General features: G+C 45.4%; 1 protein-coding gene across 1 annotated transcript in view; it reads left to right on the forward strand.

Moving 5' to 3' along the window:
* The first annotated feature begins 6,298 nt into the window (after window positions 1-6,298).
* The window catches only part of LOC138568659 (polyunsaturated fatty acid lipoxygenase ALOX15B-like), a 169,513-nt gene continuing 156,349 nt past the window's right edge, over window positions 6,299-19,462 (forward strand). Inside the window, exon 1 of the mRNA XM_069646449.1 lies at window positions 6,299-6,483. Coding sequence (XP_069502550.1) covers window positions 6,337-6,483 — 147 coding nt within the window. The 5' untranslated portion in view covers window positions 6,299-6,336. The remainder of the gene's footprint in view (window positions 6,484-19,462) is intronic.

The raw sequence follows: 19,462 nt of genomic DNA on the forward strand, positions 1-19,462 counted from the left end.
TGCACATCCTAAAAACCTTTTGACTCCTTTCACTGACGTAGGGGAAGGCCAATTCAGAACTGTGTCAACTTTTCGGTTATCCATTTGAATTCCCATTGGTGACAGGATGAATCCCAAAAACTCCACTGAGGTCGCCTGAAAGGAACATTTCTCTAGCTTGACAAATAGCTTGTGTTGTCGCAGTTTCTGAAATACTGCTCTTACATGGGTTATGTGCTCTTGAACCAAGCTTGAATAAATGAGAATGTCGTCAAGGCAAACTACTGTACAAACATCTAGCAATTTGCATAACACATCATTCATAAAATTCTGGAAAGCTGCTGGGGCGTTGCATAAGCCAATGGCCAATACTCTAAGCCGTATTTTGTGCAGAAAGCAGTCTTCCATTAATCTCCTCCTTTGATTCTCACTAAGTGGTAAGCTCCTAGAAGGTCTTGTTTGGTAAAAATTTTGGCATCCTTAACTTGGCCCATTAACACTGAAATGAGGGGAAGGAGGTACCGGTTCTTAACTGTGATCTGGTTGAGGGCATGCTAGTCTATGCAAGTATCAAGGTCCCCTTCCTTCTTGGGCACTAAGAACAGAGGAGACGCCATGGGGGGCTTAGAGGGCTGAATAAAACCATTAGCAAGGTAATTATCCAAATAAGTCTTCAAATGAATATTTTCTTGTTCAGTTAAGGCATGAATTCTGCTGCATGGGGTTTTTGAACCACGGATTAAATCAATTTGACAATCATATGGCCGATGAGGAGGTAACACGTTAGCCTTTTCTTCTTCAAATACTTTGTGAAAATCTTGATACTCCGGTGGAAGGGTTCCTATTACCCCTAAGGTGGGGTTTTTACTTGAAATCACTTGAACTTCTTTTCCAAAGGTTACATCTTGCACATAGCATGTATACCTGCATTCCTCAGTAAAAGCTAAGGTTTTGGCACGCCAATCAATCTGTGGATTATGTTACTCTAGCTATAGAATTCCTAAAATCACTTTAAACTGTGGAGCATGAATTAGGTCAAACAAGATCTTTTCTCGATGTCCCTTCTGGCAAAGCAAGGTACAAACTTCAGTACACTTCGTCACTGGTCCGGATATCAGTTGAGTACCATCTACTGCAGTGGCATTTTCTATCACAGCCTTTGGGTGCATACCAATACCCATCTTGCCTGCTAGTTCGTAATCCATGTAGTTCCCAATTGCACCACTGTCCACATATGCTTTCAGAGCATAGATCTTGGAAGGTTGAAGGTCACTACTTAAGTTGACTGGAACGAAATGAGAGATATGAATTTCCTTTTTCTGGTTCGACAAGTCAACCTCTATACTTGTCGGGCATTGGAGTTTTCTGTCTGTTTTTTTCTGTGATATTCCTGTCCACCTTGTCTATTGCTCCCACTGGTTTCCACAGCAGTTTCACTGGACAGTTTCGCAAATGATGATCTGCTGAACCACAATATAGACCTAAATTCTGTTGCTTCCTTTTGTCTCGTTCTTCCTTAGATATGTGACCCTGAACTCCTCCTAGCTACATTGCCTCAGAGTGACTTTCAGTCATTGGACGAGTTCCATAATCTTTTTAACGAATATAGAGTGATCTAGTCTCTGATCTGGCCCGATCAAAGCGCTGATCCAGCTGTATAGTTAGGGCTATGAATTTGGCACACCCTGTAGGAGGATTCACTACTTGCGCTAATACATCTTTCAGTTCTCCTTGTAATCCTAGATAAAAGAGTGTGGTTCTCTTCTCCTCAGGCCAATTGGTCTCTGCCACTAACCGATTAAAGGAAGCTATGTAAGCCAACAATTCTTGGTTATCTTGGCATAAAGAGAGCAGCTCATTATCTAAAGCCTGTCCCTGAGCAGGATGAGCAAAGTGTTTCTCTAACTCCTGCCAAAACCCAGGGAAATTTCGCAATAATCGGTCATCTCGATTGACTTAGGGGATGGACCAGTCAGCAGCATGTCCTCCCAGATATGATAACACAAATGCCACCTTGGCCTGATCTGAAGGAAAGACCCAGGGTCTACACAAAAAGTGTAAATTACATTGGTTCATAAAAACTGCAAAATGCCTGGGATTCCCTGTAAATCACTCTGGGGGTGCTAGTGGAATGTTCCTGGGTAAAACTACCTGTAGAGGAGGGCTGGGAGTGGAGATTTGACCCTGTGGAACCCCACTATGAAGTGGTGCTTGTCCTGCTTGGGACTGTAGTAATTGGCGACCCAATTCATCAGTGCGTTCTCTGTTAACCACCAACTCTCTCCTAAGAGAGTTGGTTTCTGACCTAGCTGCGTGGACTTCTGCCCTTAACTCTCTCAAAATCTGGGATAAATTGTCAATTCCTGTGTCCTCCATTACACTCAGGTGGAGTATTTTAAATACTGGCTTTGCGTTCTGTGACACTTTCCTGGACTCCTCAGGAGTGTACTGCCTTTTTAGCCTGTGGACCTGTTACGTGGGCACTTTTTGGATTCTTTTTCTGTGTTTATTTTTTGTGGAGCTCTCCATCCTGCTATACTACAGGGCGTGTTGGAATGAAGAAACAATGAGCTTTGGAAGATCTGTTCTACGGATTCTTGCCTTAACAATGTCTTGCCTTCCCAGAATGTGTCTTTGGATAAGTATCTGGAGAATAGACTATAATCTTTTAGCTCTTGAAAAGTTCCTATGTTGGAGAGATCTCTCTTTCTAATATTTTCCCTTTTGCTTGCAGGTTCTCGGAATTCAGAGAGATTAATGGATGTGGAATGACTGCGATTTTACTCAGAATGAAGAAACGTTTAACAAACGTACGTTCATCTATACGGAGTAACTGCAGCCTTCAGGGAAGAGCGCAGTAACTACTGTGCAGTGAAAACTGAAGAACCCCAAGGTACATAAACTTATTTAAACTTCTTCTGTTTTATTTTTTTAAAGTTTGTTCATTAATGAAAATACCTTTTGTCTGCAGGTTTTCGGAAAGCTGCGGAAATACCTTCGGAAGATGCGGAGGCTGCGGAAGAAACTTCTGACTGAAGATATTTCGACTGTGAGCGAAGAGTGCTGCTTGAAGACTCTGCGGCTGCGAGAGAACTTTTGACAGAAGTTACAAACAAACGCTGCTGACTGAGGAACCGCTTCGGAAATAACTTGTGTTCGGTAAGTCTTTTCTATAACTATGGAATTCTGTTATTTTTTTCTGTAAAAACGAATGTCTCTAGGTTCTGTGAGGAGAGACACCGGTAGCGGTACCCACTGTCAGCGGAGCAGACATGAAGCGTGCGCTCCAGCGCAGGCGGGGCTTAAGTATCTCTCTCTGCAATATGATTAGAGCGTGCTGCAGGTTACCAATGGATCTTGCGGCGGCCATGTTTAGTGTATGAGACCACTGTAAGCACCATGAGAGACTATGGAAGCATATACTATGAATGTTGCAAATGCCATGTTTGCCACGCTTGCACCCACTTTTGACCTGCTGACTGATGTGTTGTCCCTTGCCTCTCCTGCATGCCTAAATGGGAATTGTGCTCACTGAATTGGATCATGACACATAATTAGCATAATAATAGAGCATGCTTCAAACATGCCTACATTGGGCCTAGCTGCAGAGACTAACAAAAGACAGACCACCCCAAGACCTTTAATATGCATCTGTTTCAACCTGAAGCCAGCTCCCGCCCCTCAGTATCAAGGGCAGTGAACTGTCATGTCTGGTACACGTGTTTACACTAGGCATGTGATTTGATGGAGACAGAAAGTCTGTTCTCGCCAAAACTTCAAGGGATACCTGCGTTTTGATCAGGAACCACAGAGAGCTCAATTGACCAGAGAGACCCTTTGATCCACAACAGACAGGAAGATAGGTGGGACTTAGTAGTACATGTTTTCACCCCTTTACCTTTCCTGTTGCAAAGCAATCTGTTTATGATCCCACGCATAACAGAAGATTGTTGGAGGAGACACAGGAGTGGTTTATTAAGGTAGGCTTAGCCTGCACCAATCACTGGTGCCCATTTGCTTTTAAAAGAGATTTGAGCCCCCGTTTTGGCAGATCATCTGAAGACTTTGCAAGAAGTAGCAAGAAAAACTCATTGAGACCCTGGCTGAAGGTTCAGTCTGCCTTACATCTTCCACCAGTGAAGGAAGGCCAGAAACTCCAAGAGGGAAGCAAGAGACCTTCCCAAAACATCTCCCAGGGAACAGAGGGAGATACTGAATCCAGGGGACCGTCCTACAGCTCCAGAACTAGTACCCAGTTAGCACACAGCATGCCCTGCTAGGCTCTGCAAGCAAGCTTCCTAGGTGGGAAATGCCTGAGAGTCTATGAACCAAAACAAGGAAAAGGCTGTTGCCTGCAACACTCTCCTCAGCTTTGGGCCATCCGCCTTAAAGGACGACACAAGCCCAGTAAAGAAGCTAGGAGCAGTGCACTGACAAGCAACAACCAGCGTCCGCCTTAAGGACATTTTCGAGCTAGTCGAGCCCCTCGAGCTGCAACCAACTGCACCCCTGACTGTTGTCACGCTGCAGTCGCTCACACCATCCGAGTCGCCTCGACCAGTGCTTCAGATCCGCCAACCAGCACTGAGATGACGATTCCTGACCCTAAGCCACCGTGTTGGCCAGCCTGCAGCCGTCCGTCTTGCCTTGCTCACCAAAATGCCTGCCGCCTGATACCTGCAGCTGTCTTCCGTCTTGAACTCTGTCACAGAAGCTGCAAAGCACCCCGAAACCGACTCTACACTGTCGAGTACCAAGAATTTCTACAAGCAGAAGGTACATTGCGGTTCGGTCCACCTGGTCCTTCTCCGAAGGCCCCTAGTGACATTTTATGACCCATTGCTCCCTTTGTGCTGAAACAAGTATCCTTGAACTATTGTGATTGATTACTTTACGGACCACCCTTGTGTCAGTATCCAGAGTGCATCCCCTTTTCTTCTTGAAACTGTCTGTTCCCTGCATTCCTTTACAGGGTGGGTTGTATTTTGTAGTGCGCTAGAACCGTCTGTTGTGATAATAATAAAGTAGATATTTTTATACAACCTTGGCTGGACAGTTCCTTTTATCATTGGGTAAAAATTGTATGTTTGCTGTGTTGCAATTAACCAACGATCCACGACCTTGCAGAGATAAGCCTGCCATTCCGTCCATGTTACCAAAATTGGATAAGGAGAGTTATAGTTTGCTTGTGTTTCCAATCTGTTCTGATCCCTTCTGGTGTATTAGAGGTTTGGGCTGATTGATGGTTTAGAAACCGATATTCATCCCTGGACCACTTGTGCCCCGCATGTAGATTCGTCACAGGCACCCCCACCACTAACAAAAGGCAGTGGCAAAAAAGAAAGTCCCATTGCAACGTGTATGGACTTTCACGCAATTGGCCTTTCCTGGGAAGGTGGGGGGGGGGCTCTGGCTCCAGAGCCCCCACGTACTGGGCGCACTTGTCAGTGGGTGTGTTTTTGTATTCTTTCTGGTGAGTACTCCCCTCCTGCTTTGTGACACGCCCACAGCGCCCCAGTTTCCTTGTTTCTATCGTTTTACATTATTATTTGTCTTGCATGTCTCACTCTGTTATGTGCCCACATTGCTTTCACATTGTATCAGGCGATCTGTGTTTAAAATAGAGATGATGGGAGATAGCTCATCAAGTTGTACAACTGTAGCTGAGATATGTTTAAGCTACATGGCACTGCTCTTTTTCAAAAATATTTGTGCAGCCAACTCTGCCTATTTCTTATTTTTGAGATGAGAGGATTTTTTTTGTTTTTGAAAACATGTTTCCATGTAACTTTTTTTTATGTACTACCTGGTCGATATTTCATGTTAGTCGATGTATTCCAAGACGGCTTTAGCGAAACGATTACTAGCTCAGTCCATGAAATACACATCCACACCAAGCACTGTATGTCGGTTTTAAAACTAACAATAGCGCAAGTTAACATGTATAATTCCACTCCTGTGCTGCGACTGCGTGCCTTCTCCTGCGTTAATGAAGGGAATTAGTCGAGGGTATTAACATGACTCTGGCGTTTACTTCACCGCACACCTGCTGTGTAATAGGCAAGTTGCCTTAATTGCTTTTTACACATGTTTTGGAAAGTACCAAAAAAGATTAACGCAAGTAAATAAGCGAAAGAAACGGCGTAATCTGAAATGTTGGTATGTCTTGGGGTGGGGTTATTTATAAGGATTTGAAGAAAGAGTTAGAGGGGGTGGACCCCTGACCTGCCTCTCAGGTGTGAGCAGGACTTGGGCCAATCAGCTGAGAGGGAACCCACAGCGCAGTTTCTAAAAGCGCCGCTCGGCGGAGATAACTTGCTCTGACGCTCCACGGCGCAGTTTCCGCTACTCGAGGACATGGCTCTGTACAAAGTGACCGTGGCCACCGGCAAGTTCCTGCAAGCCAGGACACGCGACTACATCTCCATCACCCTGGTGGGGGCCCTAGGGTCGGGCCAGAAGAGGGTGCTGGACAACTTCGGCATGGATTTCCTGCCGGGAGCGGTGAGTAGTGTGTTCAGAGAGGGGGCGAGTGTGGGGACGGCTACAGAGAGATGGGATGTTAAAGTTGGCTGTGGGAATAACATGTTATGGGAATGTTTCGGGTCCGGCATTTAAGTGTTGGACGGCAAAGGCGCGGTGTTTTGTAGGTACATGAATACGGGGTAAAGCTTGCAGCCCCCCTAAAAGGAAGACCGCTCCGATGGCAGCTTTCAAGTTCAAAAGGGGCACGTGGAGGAGTCCCGTGTCCCGCCAGGAAACTGTGACCCGCTGCCTCAACCTGCTCCCCTCCTCGCTGTTCTGCTTCCCTCCTTCCCTCCTCCTGGTGGTGCTCTGCTCACCTACTCCTGCTAGTACTCCTTCACCTGCTTCTGCCGATACTCCAGTCTCCTGCGCTGCTCCTGCTGGTACCTCCCTCTCCTGCTAGTAATGCAGTCCCCTGCGCCTGCTGGTACTCCGGTTCCGGGTTTCTGGTAGTCCCCTACCACCAGGGGTCAAGTCCAAAAAAATGTAAGTGGGGCACTCCTCAACAAACTCAATTGGATGTGACGTTGCCAGAAATTAGCATATCAAGGTGAAATATGCACATTTCATCAAATTGGCTTTGCATAACCACCCAAATGAAACTGGACGAATGGCATTTGCCTTTCATAAAATCAACACGCACAGAACCAAGAAAGGAGAACATTCAAAGGTGTGCATGTTTTAAACTCCAAGAACCACTACAAATGTTTTCCCTGAGGTTTGCAGAACCGAAATGGGACATTTCACCTTTAGTTGTTTATTTTTCATCAGGGTATAAAGTGCAGTGGTGAAGTGTCCAGCCTACAAACCTGACGACTGCTGTTTGATCCCAGAGGTCGGCTTTAATTCATAAATTCAAAGAGAATATCCAATGTTTCTCTTTTAGCTGGGGGGGGGGACGGAGTCCACCCACTGAAAAAAGTGGGTGGACTCCTTCCCCCCCCCTGCGTGTACCATCAACTTGAGCCCTGCCTACCACTTGCGTGCTTCCCCCCCCCCACCCCGCTGTCTTTTTACCTAGTATCTTTCCTCCTGTTCTCTCCCTTGTTCTTTCTCAACCCTTTCCTCCTTTCCTCTAGTTCTGTTCCCACTTCACCATCTACTCCAAATGTTATGTCCTTACTTTAAAAACCCACCCACCAACCATGATCGTTTCTGCTCCGTCTCCAACCAGGCATTGGACTATGGAGTGCAGTCAGCCACATCTCTGCTGCCAATCGGGCACCCGTCCAGTTCTTGGTGCTACCCATCTGTATAGCGCAATTGGTTTCTTTACTACATCCCTAGAAGTAAAATGGTGTGTACTTGCAGTCCCCCACCCCCGGGCCATTTGACCCCACTGATCACACATGACCCTTCTCCATGCGTTAATAGAGATGTTGGCTGACGGTCAGCAGTGGGAGAAATACAGACCATGGGTCCATCCGTTCTGAAGGATGGTTCCCAGTCAGTGGCTGGGGTGGGGGTGCGAGGCCTTCACACTCCAAGGTGACCCCCTTACTCAAAAGCCATCTGTTGGCGCATGCTAAATATATTTTTAACCTACTTCCCTCCTGACTTTTGTGGCAAAAATCGGAGTACTTTGCACCCAGATTACTTATGAAGTGTATTGACTCTTGATCCCTCAAGGGCAGGTTTTCTCCCAGGCAGGGGCATTCGGTGCTCCTGCTAATACTGCAGATTCCTGGATAGCACACCATGGGGGCAATCTCTCACTGTCGGCTGCTTTTAATTCCAGAGATTACGAGGCATAAAATAAGCAGTGTCTCATAGCAGTTTGCTATGCAATTATGTAGGTTTGGTAATTAAATTGACACTTGTGTAGTAAAGCTAGCCATTTAAGTTACCCTTTTAAAAGAAGGCACCGCTCACCCTGCATTTCTCTTGCTCCAGCATCGGTCCGCCCTCTTTTCTCTGTTCACTGCAAGTTCAAAGGGGATAATGGAGAGAGCGTACAGCAGTATCCCTTTCCTCCAATCTTAGTGCCAAAAACCTCTGTGGGGGTGCTAAGCATGGTTTTATTTTTAATTGGGATGATACTTTTAAGCTAACTATATCCTGTCTGGCAAAGACCAGTGTGTGTTAACTTCATCTGTTTTTTAAAAGGCAGTCATGTAATTCCATTCTGTAAGGTACTCATGGTGGCACCAGTAAAGACAGACACAAGTGATCACAGTTGGGTGTTTATTAAACTATACAGGTAGGAGGTATGATAAAAAATGCCTTTAAATAAATCTAAGATGGGAGCAAGCTACGGCCATCAAATGAAAAATAAGGCAGTCCTAGTGGCGTCTTGGAAAATAAAAAGGCCTATAGTAAAAAGACTCTTGCCAATCCTTATAACTAAATACAAAGTGATAGTTTTCACATGAAGTGTTCACAAATAAGTAAAGATGTTCTAGCCAGGGGTTTTATTCCAACGTTTTGAGCACTGGACAAGCCGGGACTCCTGAGCGTAGCACACTCTAGCTTTCCCAGCACAATACTACAATTCCGTTCTCGGGTATCGGGATCTTTGGAGGTTAATCTCTTTTCTACAAAAATCTCTTGCCTCCGAAGACCTGATGTGTTCAAAATAATACAACAAAGTTCCTTTCCTTCTGTATGTTTGGTGATGGGTTCCCTGGATCCCCCACTTCTGGGCTCAGATCCCTCTCAAATGTCAGCCTCCCTCGTCGGGTTCACTGGCTTAGATTTCACCTGCTGTAATCATTGGGTGATGGCTTTTTACCTTGGGTTCACCCTCTTCTGAGCTCAGACACTTCTCGACACTTCTCGAATGTTAGTCTCCATCTGTCGGGTTTACTAAGGCTTTCATCTCAAGATGTTCTCCTTTCACATTCACAAGGCTTAATGTCTTTTTATGTCTTTCAAACAATCCATTGTGAACCTCACTCTGTTGGGTGCGCTTTTGTCAACACAATGTTCATTGGGGCATCATGCTTTGCCCCTTTACATCTGCATCCCTCTGTCGGGTGCACTCTTGCCAACCACAGTTCCTTCTCCTTTCTCACTATGCAAGATTCGTTCCCCGTAGGTTCCCAGTTATGTGCTGGTCAAATACTTTCTACTGTACAGGGGGTTTTGATAAACCTCTGTATGACCACTTGCAGCTCTCCTAGGGCCTTCTGGTATCAGTAGTTTCAACCAGTCTGCGTGCTGGTTTTCCCTTAATTTGCCATTTGCAACTTTTGTTCAACACAGTTCGGTTTCTTATCGGTCATTCCTTCGACTCATTGGCTGTGATGAACCGCTTGGCTTCTCTGGAGTCAAGGATGGTAGGGAGCATCTCTCCATGCCCTGATCACTGTAGGAGGGCTCCATGTACAGTTTACATCTGCTGCAACACACACTGGTTATTGTTCCTGGTCTTAAGATTCCTTTCACGGCAGCTTCGTGGCTCTGGGTCGAAAAGGGTAAGGTCACCCCTTCAGTTCTCGCTGCTTTTCTCCTACTCTTTAATTTCCACTCTGGGACAGCTGTTTAGACATGTGGTTTGCCTTCCTCGTAGTGTGCTCTCGTGCTCCATTTTATCCTTGTGGGGAAGGGAAAGGGCTGTCGGGTGTGCGTGGTTCTGGTCCATTGCCGAACCCTACTGTGTTGGGACTTGTCAGGTAAATGGCTCTCGGAAAAGGGGGTGGGGTACAGTATCCAACGTAGTAGGATGGGGAAAAGTGTTAAGAGGGGTATACCGCGTCTCGCCCATCTGTGTCCTACCTCAACTCCCCGAGGACCCCTCATCCAGGTGATTCTCCCACACTGGTTCACCCCAGGAACTGGATCCAATAGCAATGGCAATGTCTTGGCCACCTGGATGCCTGATCCCAGGGGACTAGTGAGACCTTCCGGTTTCTCACAATTCCTAAAAATGTAAGTTGCTACATAAGGCATTATTAGTGTTGCTAGTGGAAAACAGTTTTGGCTCCAAGCTCTACAGTAACATTTAGGTTAGTGCATCTGAATCTCATAGTTGCAATTGTATTTCATTTAATTGGGGAAGATGCATCACATTGAGTGGACACTTTTGAAAATATACATGATGATCCAGCCAAATGCTTTGGTGGTAAGCCTAGGTCTGTGAGATGGTCAATGCATGCGTCAGTGCAACTGGTGCTCAACCCGTGAGCTGGTCCCATACTCGCTGACATCCTATCTTATCACACTGCTGTTTTATACCAGATACCCTGAAAGTGAGATGGCTGATACATGCACTATTCCTTTGAATTTTCCCAATTCTCTGCGGCCTACACCATCCACTCTGCTTAGTCCATTTCTTTCCTCTCAAATAATGAATACACAAAGCTAACTGGCTGTTTACTCAAAGTACTGATCAATGGTTCCATCCAGTCTGTACATATACAGATCCACTGCAATACCATACACTGTAGGTATCCTCCAGAGTTCGCTTTGCTCCGATTATCATTGCAATATATATTCTGAACTGTGTTCGAGTGAAGGCCAAACTGTGTTCAGAGTCTTTGTATCATCTCTTTACCTGTGTCGATTCATGCAGCTAACATTTTACATTTTAGACACTCATCCAGGGCTTGCAAAGTCTACTTGCCCACTTAGTAGATTTTATGAAAGGAATGGTGAGTGCCCTTTGTGAGGTTTCAAACTTTTATTTAACATTTCATTTGTTTTCTGTAAATGTCAAATAAGTTTCACTGTGAATAGCGGGCCTCTGCGCGGGAGCAGAGTGCCAAACATAGTTGGTTTGTGGTGACATACACCATTTTACAGACAATAGATTTACATTTTGTCATCCCTTGCCACAGGTGGGTTGCATTTCTCTTTTTTAAAGAATTTTCCAGGCATGACTCATCTCATTAATGTCTTCAGCAGTACCAAAGTACTATATTGATGCTAATTTTTTGTTTTGGGTACAAATAACGTCTGACCTAAAAGAGTACAAGATTGCTAATCTAATGGATTGGATTACTAATCACAATGTTTAATTGGCGAACTTTGCTAATCAATTTTTGACTAATTTATGCCTTGGATTTTATGCCTTTTGGCTTCCAGTTCCATTCTAAAGTGGATGAGACCTGTATTCCACTCAATGTCTAAAGGCAACCATGTATGCAAGTGTGTTGGCTTTTAATGAGGCACCTGTGCTCACTGACTGAAGGGGAATTCAGAGAACACTAAGGGTTCATATTTTGAAGAATTCTAGCCCTTTAGGATCCAAGTTTTTTCCAAAGGGTTTTTATTGAAAGCCAAATACAAAATAATGTATAACATAGCACAACCCACATACCCTCACTAAGGCTTTTACTTTATGTCCTTCCAGGACAGAAAACGTGTATTTATAAATGCATTTCTTTCTTGGCATACGCGTAGCACCAAAAGCCGTGAGCAGATGAGACGTATCAATTGCTGAACATAGATGTCGAATAGTATAGGGGACAAGGCAGAGCCCTGAGGGACTCCACAAGAAAGAGGAAGAACAGTGGAATGGTGCAAGAATGTAATTGGCCCCGATCAAGGATGAGAACCACGCCAGGACTGGGCCACAGAGGACTACTGCCATGCAGGACACAAGGATGGGAGTGGTCAACAGTGTTGCAGGCCGCTGACCAGTCAAGCAACATCAGGCCACCCACTCCACCCTGGTCAAGCTGCATGGTAAGATCATCAACTGACACCAGGACACTCTTTTCCACGTCTTGGACGAAAGCCTGATTGAAAGGAGTCGGAGGAGTCGAGACAAGTGGAGAGAGTAGATTACAAACGTTTCATAAGAAATGAGCGGAGTGAAATGGGACTATAGTTGGCAAGAAAAGAAGCATACAGTGATGGTCTTTTGAGCAGGGGGATAACCATTGCCTGCGTAAGATTGTTAAAAATGATGCCTGATTGGCAAGAAAGATGAACTGCTGTGGTAACCCAGGGAATGATAGAGGGCATATCTTTACCTTCAAAGGCACCAGGTCGGAGGGGGCTGGTAACTTCAGTAGGCTAGCGGCCCTGTAAACGTCTTCCATAGCAAACTCAAGAAAATGAGACCATACCATGCTGAAGAGTGAGTGGAGCCATCCACTGCAGTAATCTTGGCTAGAATTGGGGCAGAAGACCCAATAAAACTAAAGACATCTGCATCCGTAATCTGAGTGACAAAACTCAGTGAGATTCAGACTGGCGGGGGTGCTGCGGTAGGAATAAACCTAATGGAGGAAAAGGGACTTAACCACCGAGAAAAGATCTTTGGAAATTAAGTGCAGATTCCACTTTAGATATGAAGTAGGACTGCTTTGCGGCACAAATAAGTGCACAATACCTAGGTTACTGTAACGTCCTCCTGCTCGGGGCGAATATTGGACATCAGAAAATTACAAACCATAGATGCGAGTCATGACATTCCAAGAAGGGAACACATTACGGGGGCAAGAAAAAAACACTAGCAATGTCTGACCCATAGATGCATACAGGAGGCACTGGTATTCCTGAACGGCAAAATGCAACCCTATGTTCCCTCCAACCAACTTTGATCAAACCAGGTAACAGGCTGCAGGTGCCAAGGATAAAAAAGGTAGAGGCTTGGGTCGAGCCTTTTATACACCAGCCCAAGCGACGAAACTGACAGGAAATCAGACAACAGGTTTATGGGAAACGCCTCAAAGCCCATCTTTTTTACTGATGACCACACCAAGCGCTTCACTGACCAGACAAGTCGGCGCCCCTTGAAACAAAAAATACTTAGTCCTGTCTCCTTTTCTGCATATGTAGCGCCCCAATACCGAAAGGGTTTTGGCACTCTATAAATAAATGTCTAACTCTCATTCCAACCATCCTAATTAGCTACAAGGCACTCCAAGTCTAACTTTTCACCAAAATGCTTGGGATAGGTGAAGTGACATTACACAACGCTTGAATTTCTGACATCACAGGAAGTGATGTAATCTGACCTCGCCCACAAGTGACATCATAGGAAGTGGTGGCACACAACCTTTGACAAAATGGAAGTGGCATCACATAGCATTGTTCCTCAGTCCACTGAGAAAATATGGTTCTGATCTCACTGTAATGAGATGTGCATTTCATACAAAATGGATCCCAATATGTAGTGTTAATATCAGTGTAGATTCATATTAACAAATTACTGTGAATGTAAGCAGATGTTCACAACCTAGACTACTGTAAACGGAGCATCTTGAAGAGTCCTATCCACAAAGGTCTGGTCGCATGCTGGAAACAGCAACTGACCAACACAAGTCCAATAAGAGGCTGCACCACTTCATGCTTTTACACTTGGACAATACGCATAGGAATTTTCTTGTCAATGGTGCTCTTTAAACCATTGCACAGCAACCCACTCCCGCCAGTCACCCATGAATATCCCGCAACCATTTTCACCACGGGCACTCCACCATCCACTGCTAAGGGCCCTCCGTCAACGGCTCTAAATGTCTGGCACCCAATCCCGCCCTCAATTTACTCTGCCAATGCCTTACTCCAACACCTTCATGTTTACAGTGCCCTTCTCCAACACCAACCTCAAGGAAACTAGCAACTTGCTCTCCAGTACCCTTCAACACCCCAACACTGAGTCTTACCCGCTGCTATTTTACACTCCAACATCTAGAGCCTCAAGCATCTGAAGTCTCCAGCACTGTTCCACAGCACGTCGAGTCTTAATGGCTCTTCCCCAATATCTCTCTCAACTACCCTCCATTAACTTGAGCCTCAATCACATCCATCAAACATAACTCCAGCATCAACACTTTTTGTATCCAGTACAATCTCCAACGTCTTAGTCTCCAACATCTCACATCCCAGTGATCCTTAAATCTCAGGCACACTCCTTAAATGTCCAAAGGCCCCCTGCACGCTTCTATTGTTCCTTAGTACCACCCACCAACATCTTTAACTTTCCAGACCAGTGCCAGTTCTCGGCCATGTCATAAATCAAGCGCACCCACCCAACTTCCCAAGTGCCTAGTACCCTCTCACGAAATCTTTAACTGCCTAGCGCAAAGCTGTTGAGTCCTCTGGGCACTGCCTCCTCTGCTCTTTAGAGTTGTGGCTTAAGCCCTCTAAAATGCATGCACTTTCAGCTCCGTCATTTTAAAAATGGTTCGGTTTTGGTGCAGGCTTTGAGTGGCGTCTCTGTGCCTAAAAGGCCAGCTGTGAGGACCCTGTAGGAGACTTAGGTGCCATGTTGGATGGGAGACAGAGGAGAATTGTTTCCGGTCACAGTAATTGTGGGATTTGTATTTTAAAATGCAAGCAGCAGCTCCATGATCACCCCTAGAAAAGCCTGCTGGGCCTAGAGACCGTAGCTATGCCTCACTCATGATGCCCAATGAGGCTGGAGCATGTCTGGAGATGCTGGTGGTCTCGTGCTTGACAAATGTGACCTAGCAGTTCAGGCTGGACCAAGCATGATTCGCATACGGTCTTTCCCCTTCTGTAGTGGCTTGGCAGGCTGAAAAAGGATGGTCAGGAGGGTTGCCCAGAGCTGTACCAGTCGTTATGAATGATTTGAAACCTTCCAGCCATCACCTTTGTTTTGCTTATTTGGTACCACTGGTTTAATTTTGTTAGATCGGAGATGGAGGGAAGGATGTTTTGCAGGTCACATTCAGTTTTAAAAAATGTACGGCAGCAACAGCTCCTTGACATCGCCCTTGGAAAAAGCCCATTTCTATTGTTTTCTTTGGTCCCTTATGTCTTGCTTAATGCCAGCTTCTAAGCACTGGAACAGGAACTGAACCCATGTTGCACTGCATTTCCTTATTCCCAAAGCAAGTGCTATCCTTCCAAATATGTTTGCTTGAGTAAGCAACAGATAGTTCACTTAATGTACATGAAGTTACCCTCCTCCTTTCTCACCTTGCGTCTATCTAAAGTGTGCTTGTGATGCAAGCAGGATTGGTAGCAGAAGCCACGGGGGTAGAAACTTCTCTTCACATGCCCAGTGGCTCACTGGATGTGCAAAGAAAAACAAACTCTGATTTGCGTTCATGCTGTACTGCAGACTGCTCTTAACCATTCCCAACCAGCAAGACCTAGTCCCCATAGCCTTCCTGTGCTACAGCACTGGGTATGAGCTGCACAGATAGTCCCGCGTCTGACCCCAGCCATTCGGGCAATCTTCACTAATGGGCTGCCAACCTGTTGGTGATGGTGGCTTCATGGTTTTTAGATTCCAGGTGAAAAAAGCTATGGCACATTTAGCTGCATTTAAAACCACATTTTTCAGGTGCAACACTGCTCTTGGCACTGCCTACCTCACTCCAGTCCAGCTCATAGCTGAATACTTCGGTGAAACAATGTCCAAAACTAGAGATTTCCTAACCTTCCTCACTCCCTTCTCCTACATTTAACACTCCGCCTACTCATCCTCTGCCTCCATCTCCCACTATAGTAACACTAATACTGATGAAGGCTAACACCTCTTGTGCCCCATCAGACCCTCTTGCTCATCAGCTAGTCAAGCCTATTGCCCCTTTAGTGACCTTTACCTTGCTAAACTCTTCAAACTGTCCTTGAGTCCAATTGCTTTTACTCTGTTTTCAGAACAATCAGTCATCCCTCTTTAAAAAAAGTAAGGTACTAACCTGACCCAACCAGTTAACTTGCCCCGAGTCTCAAAAGGGTTGTGTTCAGCCATCTTACCATGGGCATCCACAGCTTTTGAGACACCCTAAAAGCTGGTTTCCACTCCTGTCAATCCAAAGAAAATGCTTTCATGAATGTGTCATCACCTCTGCAAAACTCCACTGTCCTATAGTCTAATTTTCCTTGACCTGCCTGCTGCCTTTGACACAGTTGATCACGTTGATCTTCCTTCTTAATACTCCTTGGTTTTCAGCTGATCCCTTGTCTGGATTGAATCCTAGCTTGCACCGCACTAATTGTCTCCTGGAGCAACACCTCCCAACTCACTCCTCTAGCTGTTGGTGTTCCATAAGGGTCTGTCTCTGGTCCCTCTTTACACTCTTCACCTCTGCTCTTGGGGCACTAATCTCCTCCTTTGGGTTCTCGTACCAACTCTTCATGGATGATAAAATCTCGTTTCATGAACTCGTCTCTGATCTCTCTCTCTCAACATTTTCAACTGTCTTCATTAATTATTGGATGGCTTTGCACTCTGTTAAACTCTAAGAAAATGGGTGCTCTTCTTACTGCCAAAAACTCTTCCTCTGCCTTAAGTATGCTTTTACAGCTGTGCTTGTCAACTAGTAAATGCAACAAAAACTCATATGCGACAATTTAGGAACGATGAAGGGGTGAGAAGACACGACTGGGGTATTTAACTCATGTCATGCTGCATATTTGGCACCTGGCTCCAATCCTAGGCTGAATCTAGTGATGCAAGCCCGGGTTCGGAGCAAAGAGTTCTGTGCACCTGACCTCCACCGGCACTGTGTTCCATCCTTCCCTGCCTCCCTTCCATCCTTCCCTGCCCCATCTAACTTGCCTTAAATGGGCTCCCCGCCTGGTTACTCAGCCCGCTCTGCTCTTAGGAAACCTCTCCATGCTGTGTATGCCTCATGTGCCATTTCTCCCTATAAGCACTCTAATCAAATAGTTGGCTTCTGCCACCTAATAGCCCAAACTAAAACTTTGCAGCCATCCTTCAAATATCGCAAACATACACCTCTATCTTGAACTGTCTTACTCATCCCATGACCAGCACATGGTCACACTACAGGCACAAGAGCCCCCACTCATCCCCTGTGGATAGTGTTCAATGCCTCCTACATTTCACACTTAGGAAGCGTGCAAGCATGCAGAACTCGGGGTACTTATGATCTGCAATCTCAAGACAAAAGCACTACATCTCACTTATCCGTCGCCTCGCAACCAACTTGCTCTTCTAGATCACCGCTGCCGCCTTTGGCCTTGAAGCAGAAAGGATTTTGTAGCCATCAGGGAGGCATGTCCAGGCTTGTGACAGCTATCCTTGAACCATGCCTCAGTGATCGCGAGCACATCATGCTCCATGAGTTGGAGAAGGTTGCAGATTTCAGACAAGTGTTTTACAGCGGAGCGAGTGTTCAGAGTGACATGTGGAGCAGCTTGCCAACCTTAAAGGTCTTCCGCAGGGGGGCACATGGGACTGTGGTTCCCCCCCCAAACCCCTACCCTGATGGTGGGAAGAGGGATGGTAGAGGATAGCAGAGGAGTTGAGGCCAACAAGGGAGCAGGGGAAAGTAGGGCAAATCACAGGCACCTGTGCAGAGGAAGGTACAGTGGGCAAGGGAGCCTGGCCGGAGTGGGCTGTAAGGTTAGAGGCGTGTGAGGAGCCTGTCGGAGGTTGGGTTGAGGACCATGAACCTTGATAGTTCCGTTGAAGTAGACATTTATGATGCCTCTGGAAATGGCAAAGAGGTCCAGGAGAACCTCCCAGCGAGTACCACCATTAATGGGAGAAGAGGTGATGGGAGAGAAAAAGCTGACCATGAAGTGGGGCCTTAGATCAGGTGCGATGACCAAGAAAAGGATGTTGGTGAAATTCTCTCTGGCAGAAGCCATGACATGTCTGCAATGGGAAGACATGGGTTGGAGCCCAGTATGTCCTTCAGTTTCTTCTGGACGGTTTTAGTGGTAGAAGGATGGGAGATAGCGAAGCAGTTAGAGAAGATGGGAGAGATGGAGACCTAGCTAGCTGCGGTGGTGAGGACTCCTACCAGTCGAGGCAATAGGATGAAGGGCGATGACCGGGGTGGAGACAAAGGGTAGCTCAGTCAATTTTAGCAGAGCAGAATGAAAACAAAGCACCCACTGGGCACATCACAAATTACAGGCAAGCAGACCCTTTCTAACAGCAAAGGGGGGCACAGCTATGGATTGGAGCAGCCATGTGTATAGGGTAGCTCATTTCTTTCCATTTAAACTTTGCATTGAAACTGGAAGAAACACGAGTTCAGATTTAGAGTGATATAAACCTAACCAATTGTCACCCAATCACAGATTTTCTGAAAGGTAATTTAGATGCAACTCATCTTGTATGCATCTTCTCAAATGGATCAACCTTAGTATCTGCTTAGTTTTGGAGCACGATAGATACCACAGTCCAGGGGTTTAACATGTACATTAAAGTGGTGAAGGATAAGAGCCCTCTGGTACTTCACCGGTCATAATTTACGGGCGTGAGTCTTGCATTTCACTCTAGTTCAGTCCCTGAGGAAGGTTTCAAACCAAGTACAAGCTTTATTCGATACAGCAGCAGCATCTCCCAATCTATTAATACAGAATGGTCGACGGTATTAAATGCTGATGAGATGCAGCAACATTAGGATCATGGTGTCACCTTGATTGGAGATGCAAGTGTCTCCAAGAAGATTAAGCAATCCCAGATTTTCATGCAATTGAATCTTTGCTACCATAGCTATAATTTCTAAGGGGAAACTTGCGTTCATACTGTCGTTCGCAAAGACTTGGATTCTGCAAGGTTTCTTTTAGAATAACTGTAATCCAAGGAAATGTCTCTCAATCTGGAACAGATTCTTCAACAGGTGTTAAAATAGGCCAAAAGGGAATCCACACTCTCTCCTCCACTCATGATTTACAACAGTCATTTGAGCAGCTTTTTATGTAGTCTTCTCTCCATAGACAAGACTCTTAAGAGAAAACTACTCTAGTTTGGGTGACCGTTCTTAATACTTCAACAAAGTCAAATGTCCAGTCTTCAGATTGGGAAGGGAACCAGCTGTTTTTTTTACTTTGTTTTCTGTACAAAAGTACATTTACACATCACGATACATTTTCTACATAAAATCCATGAAACAAACCAGATTGACAAAACACATGGGACCTGATTATTTACATTCAGGACCACTGGTTTCACCACTTTGTACTTCCAAAAGAGTTAGAATTCACAAACTTTCATTAAATCACAAATACCTGGCTGTGGTTATTTCTAAAACATTTCAATTAACAATTTAACCAGTGCCAACAATAGTGATAGTTGAGAGCTAGACCTCAATGTTGAGTGAATAGATCTCCC

The sequence above is a fragment of the Ambystoma mexicanum genome, chromosome 1p (genome assembly GCF_040938575.1).
Source record: "Ambystoma mexicanum isolate Mex_15411 chromosome 1p, UKY_AmexF1_1, whole genome shotgun sequence".
In the NCBI taxonomy this organism is placed as follows: Eukaryota; Metazoa; Chordata; class Amphibia; order Caudata; family Ambystomatidae; genus Ambystoma; species Ambystoma mexicanum.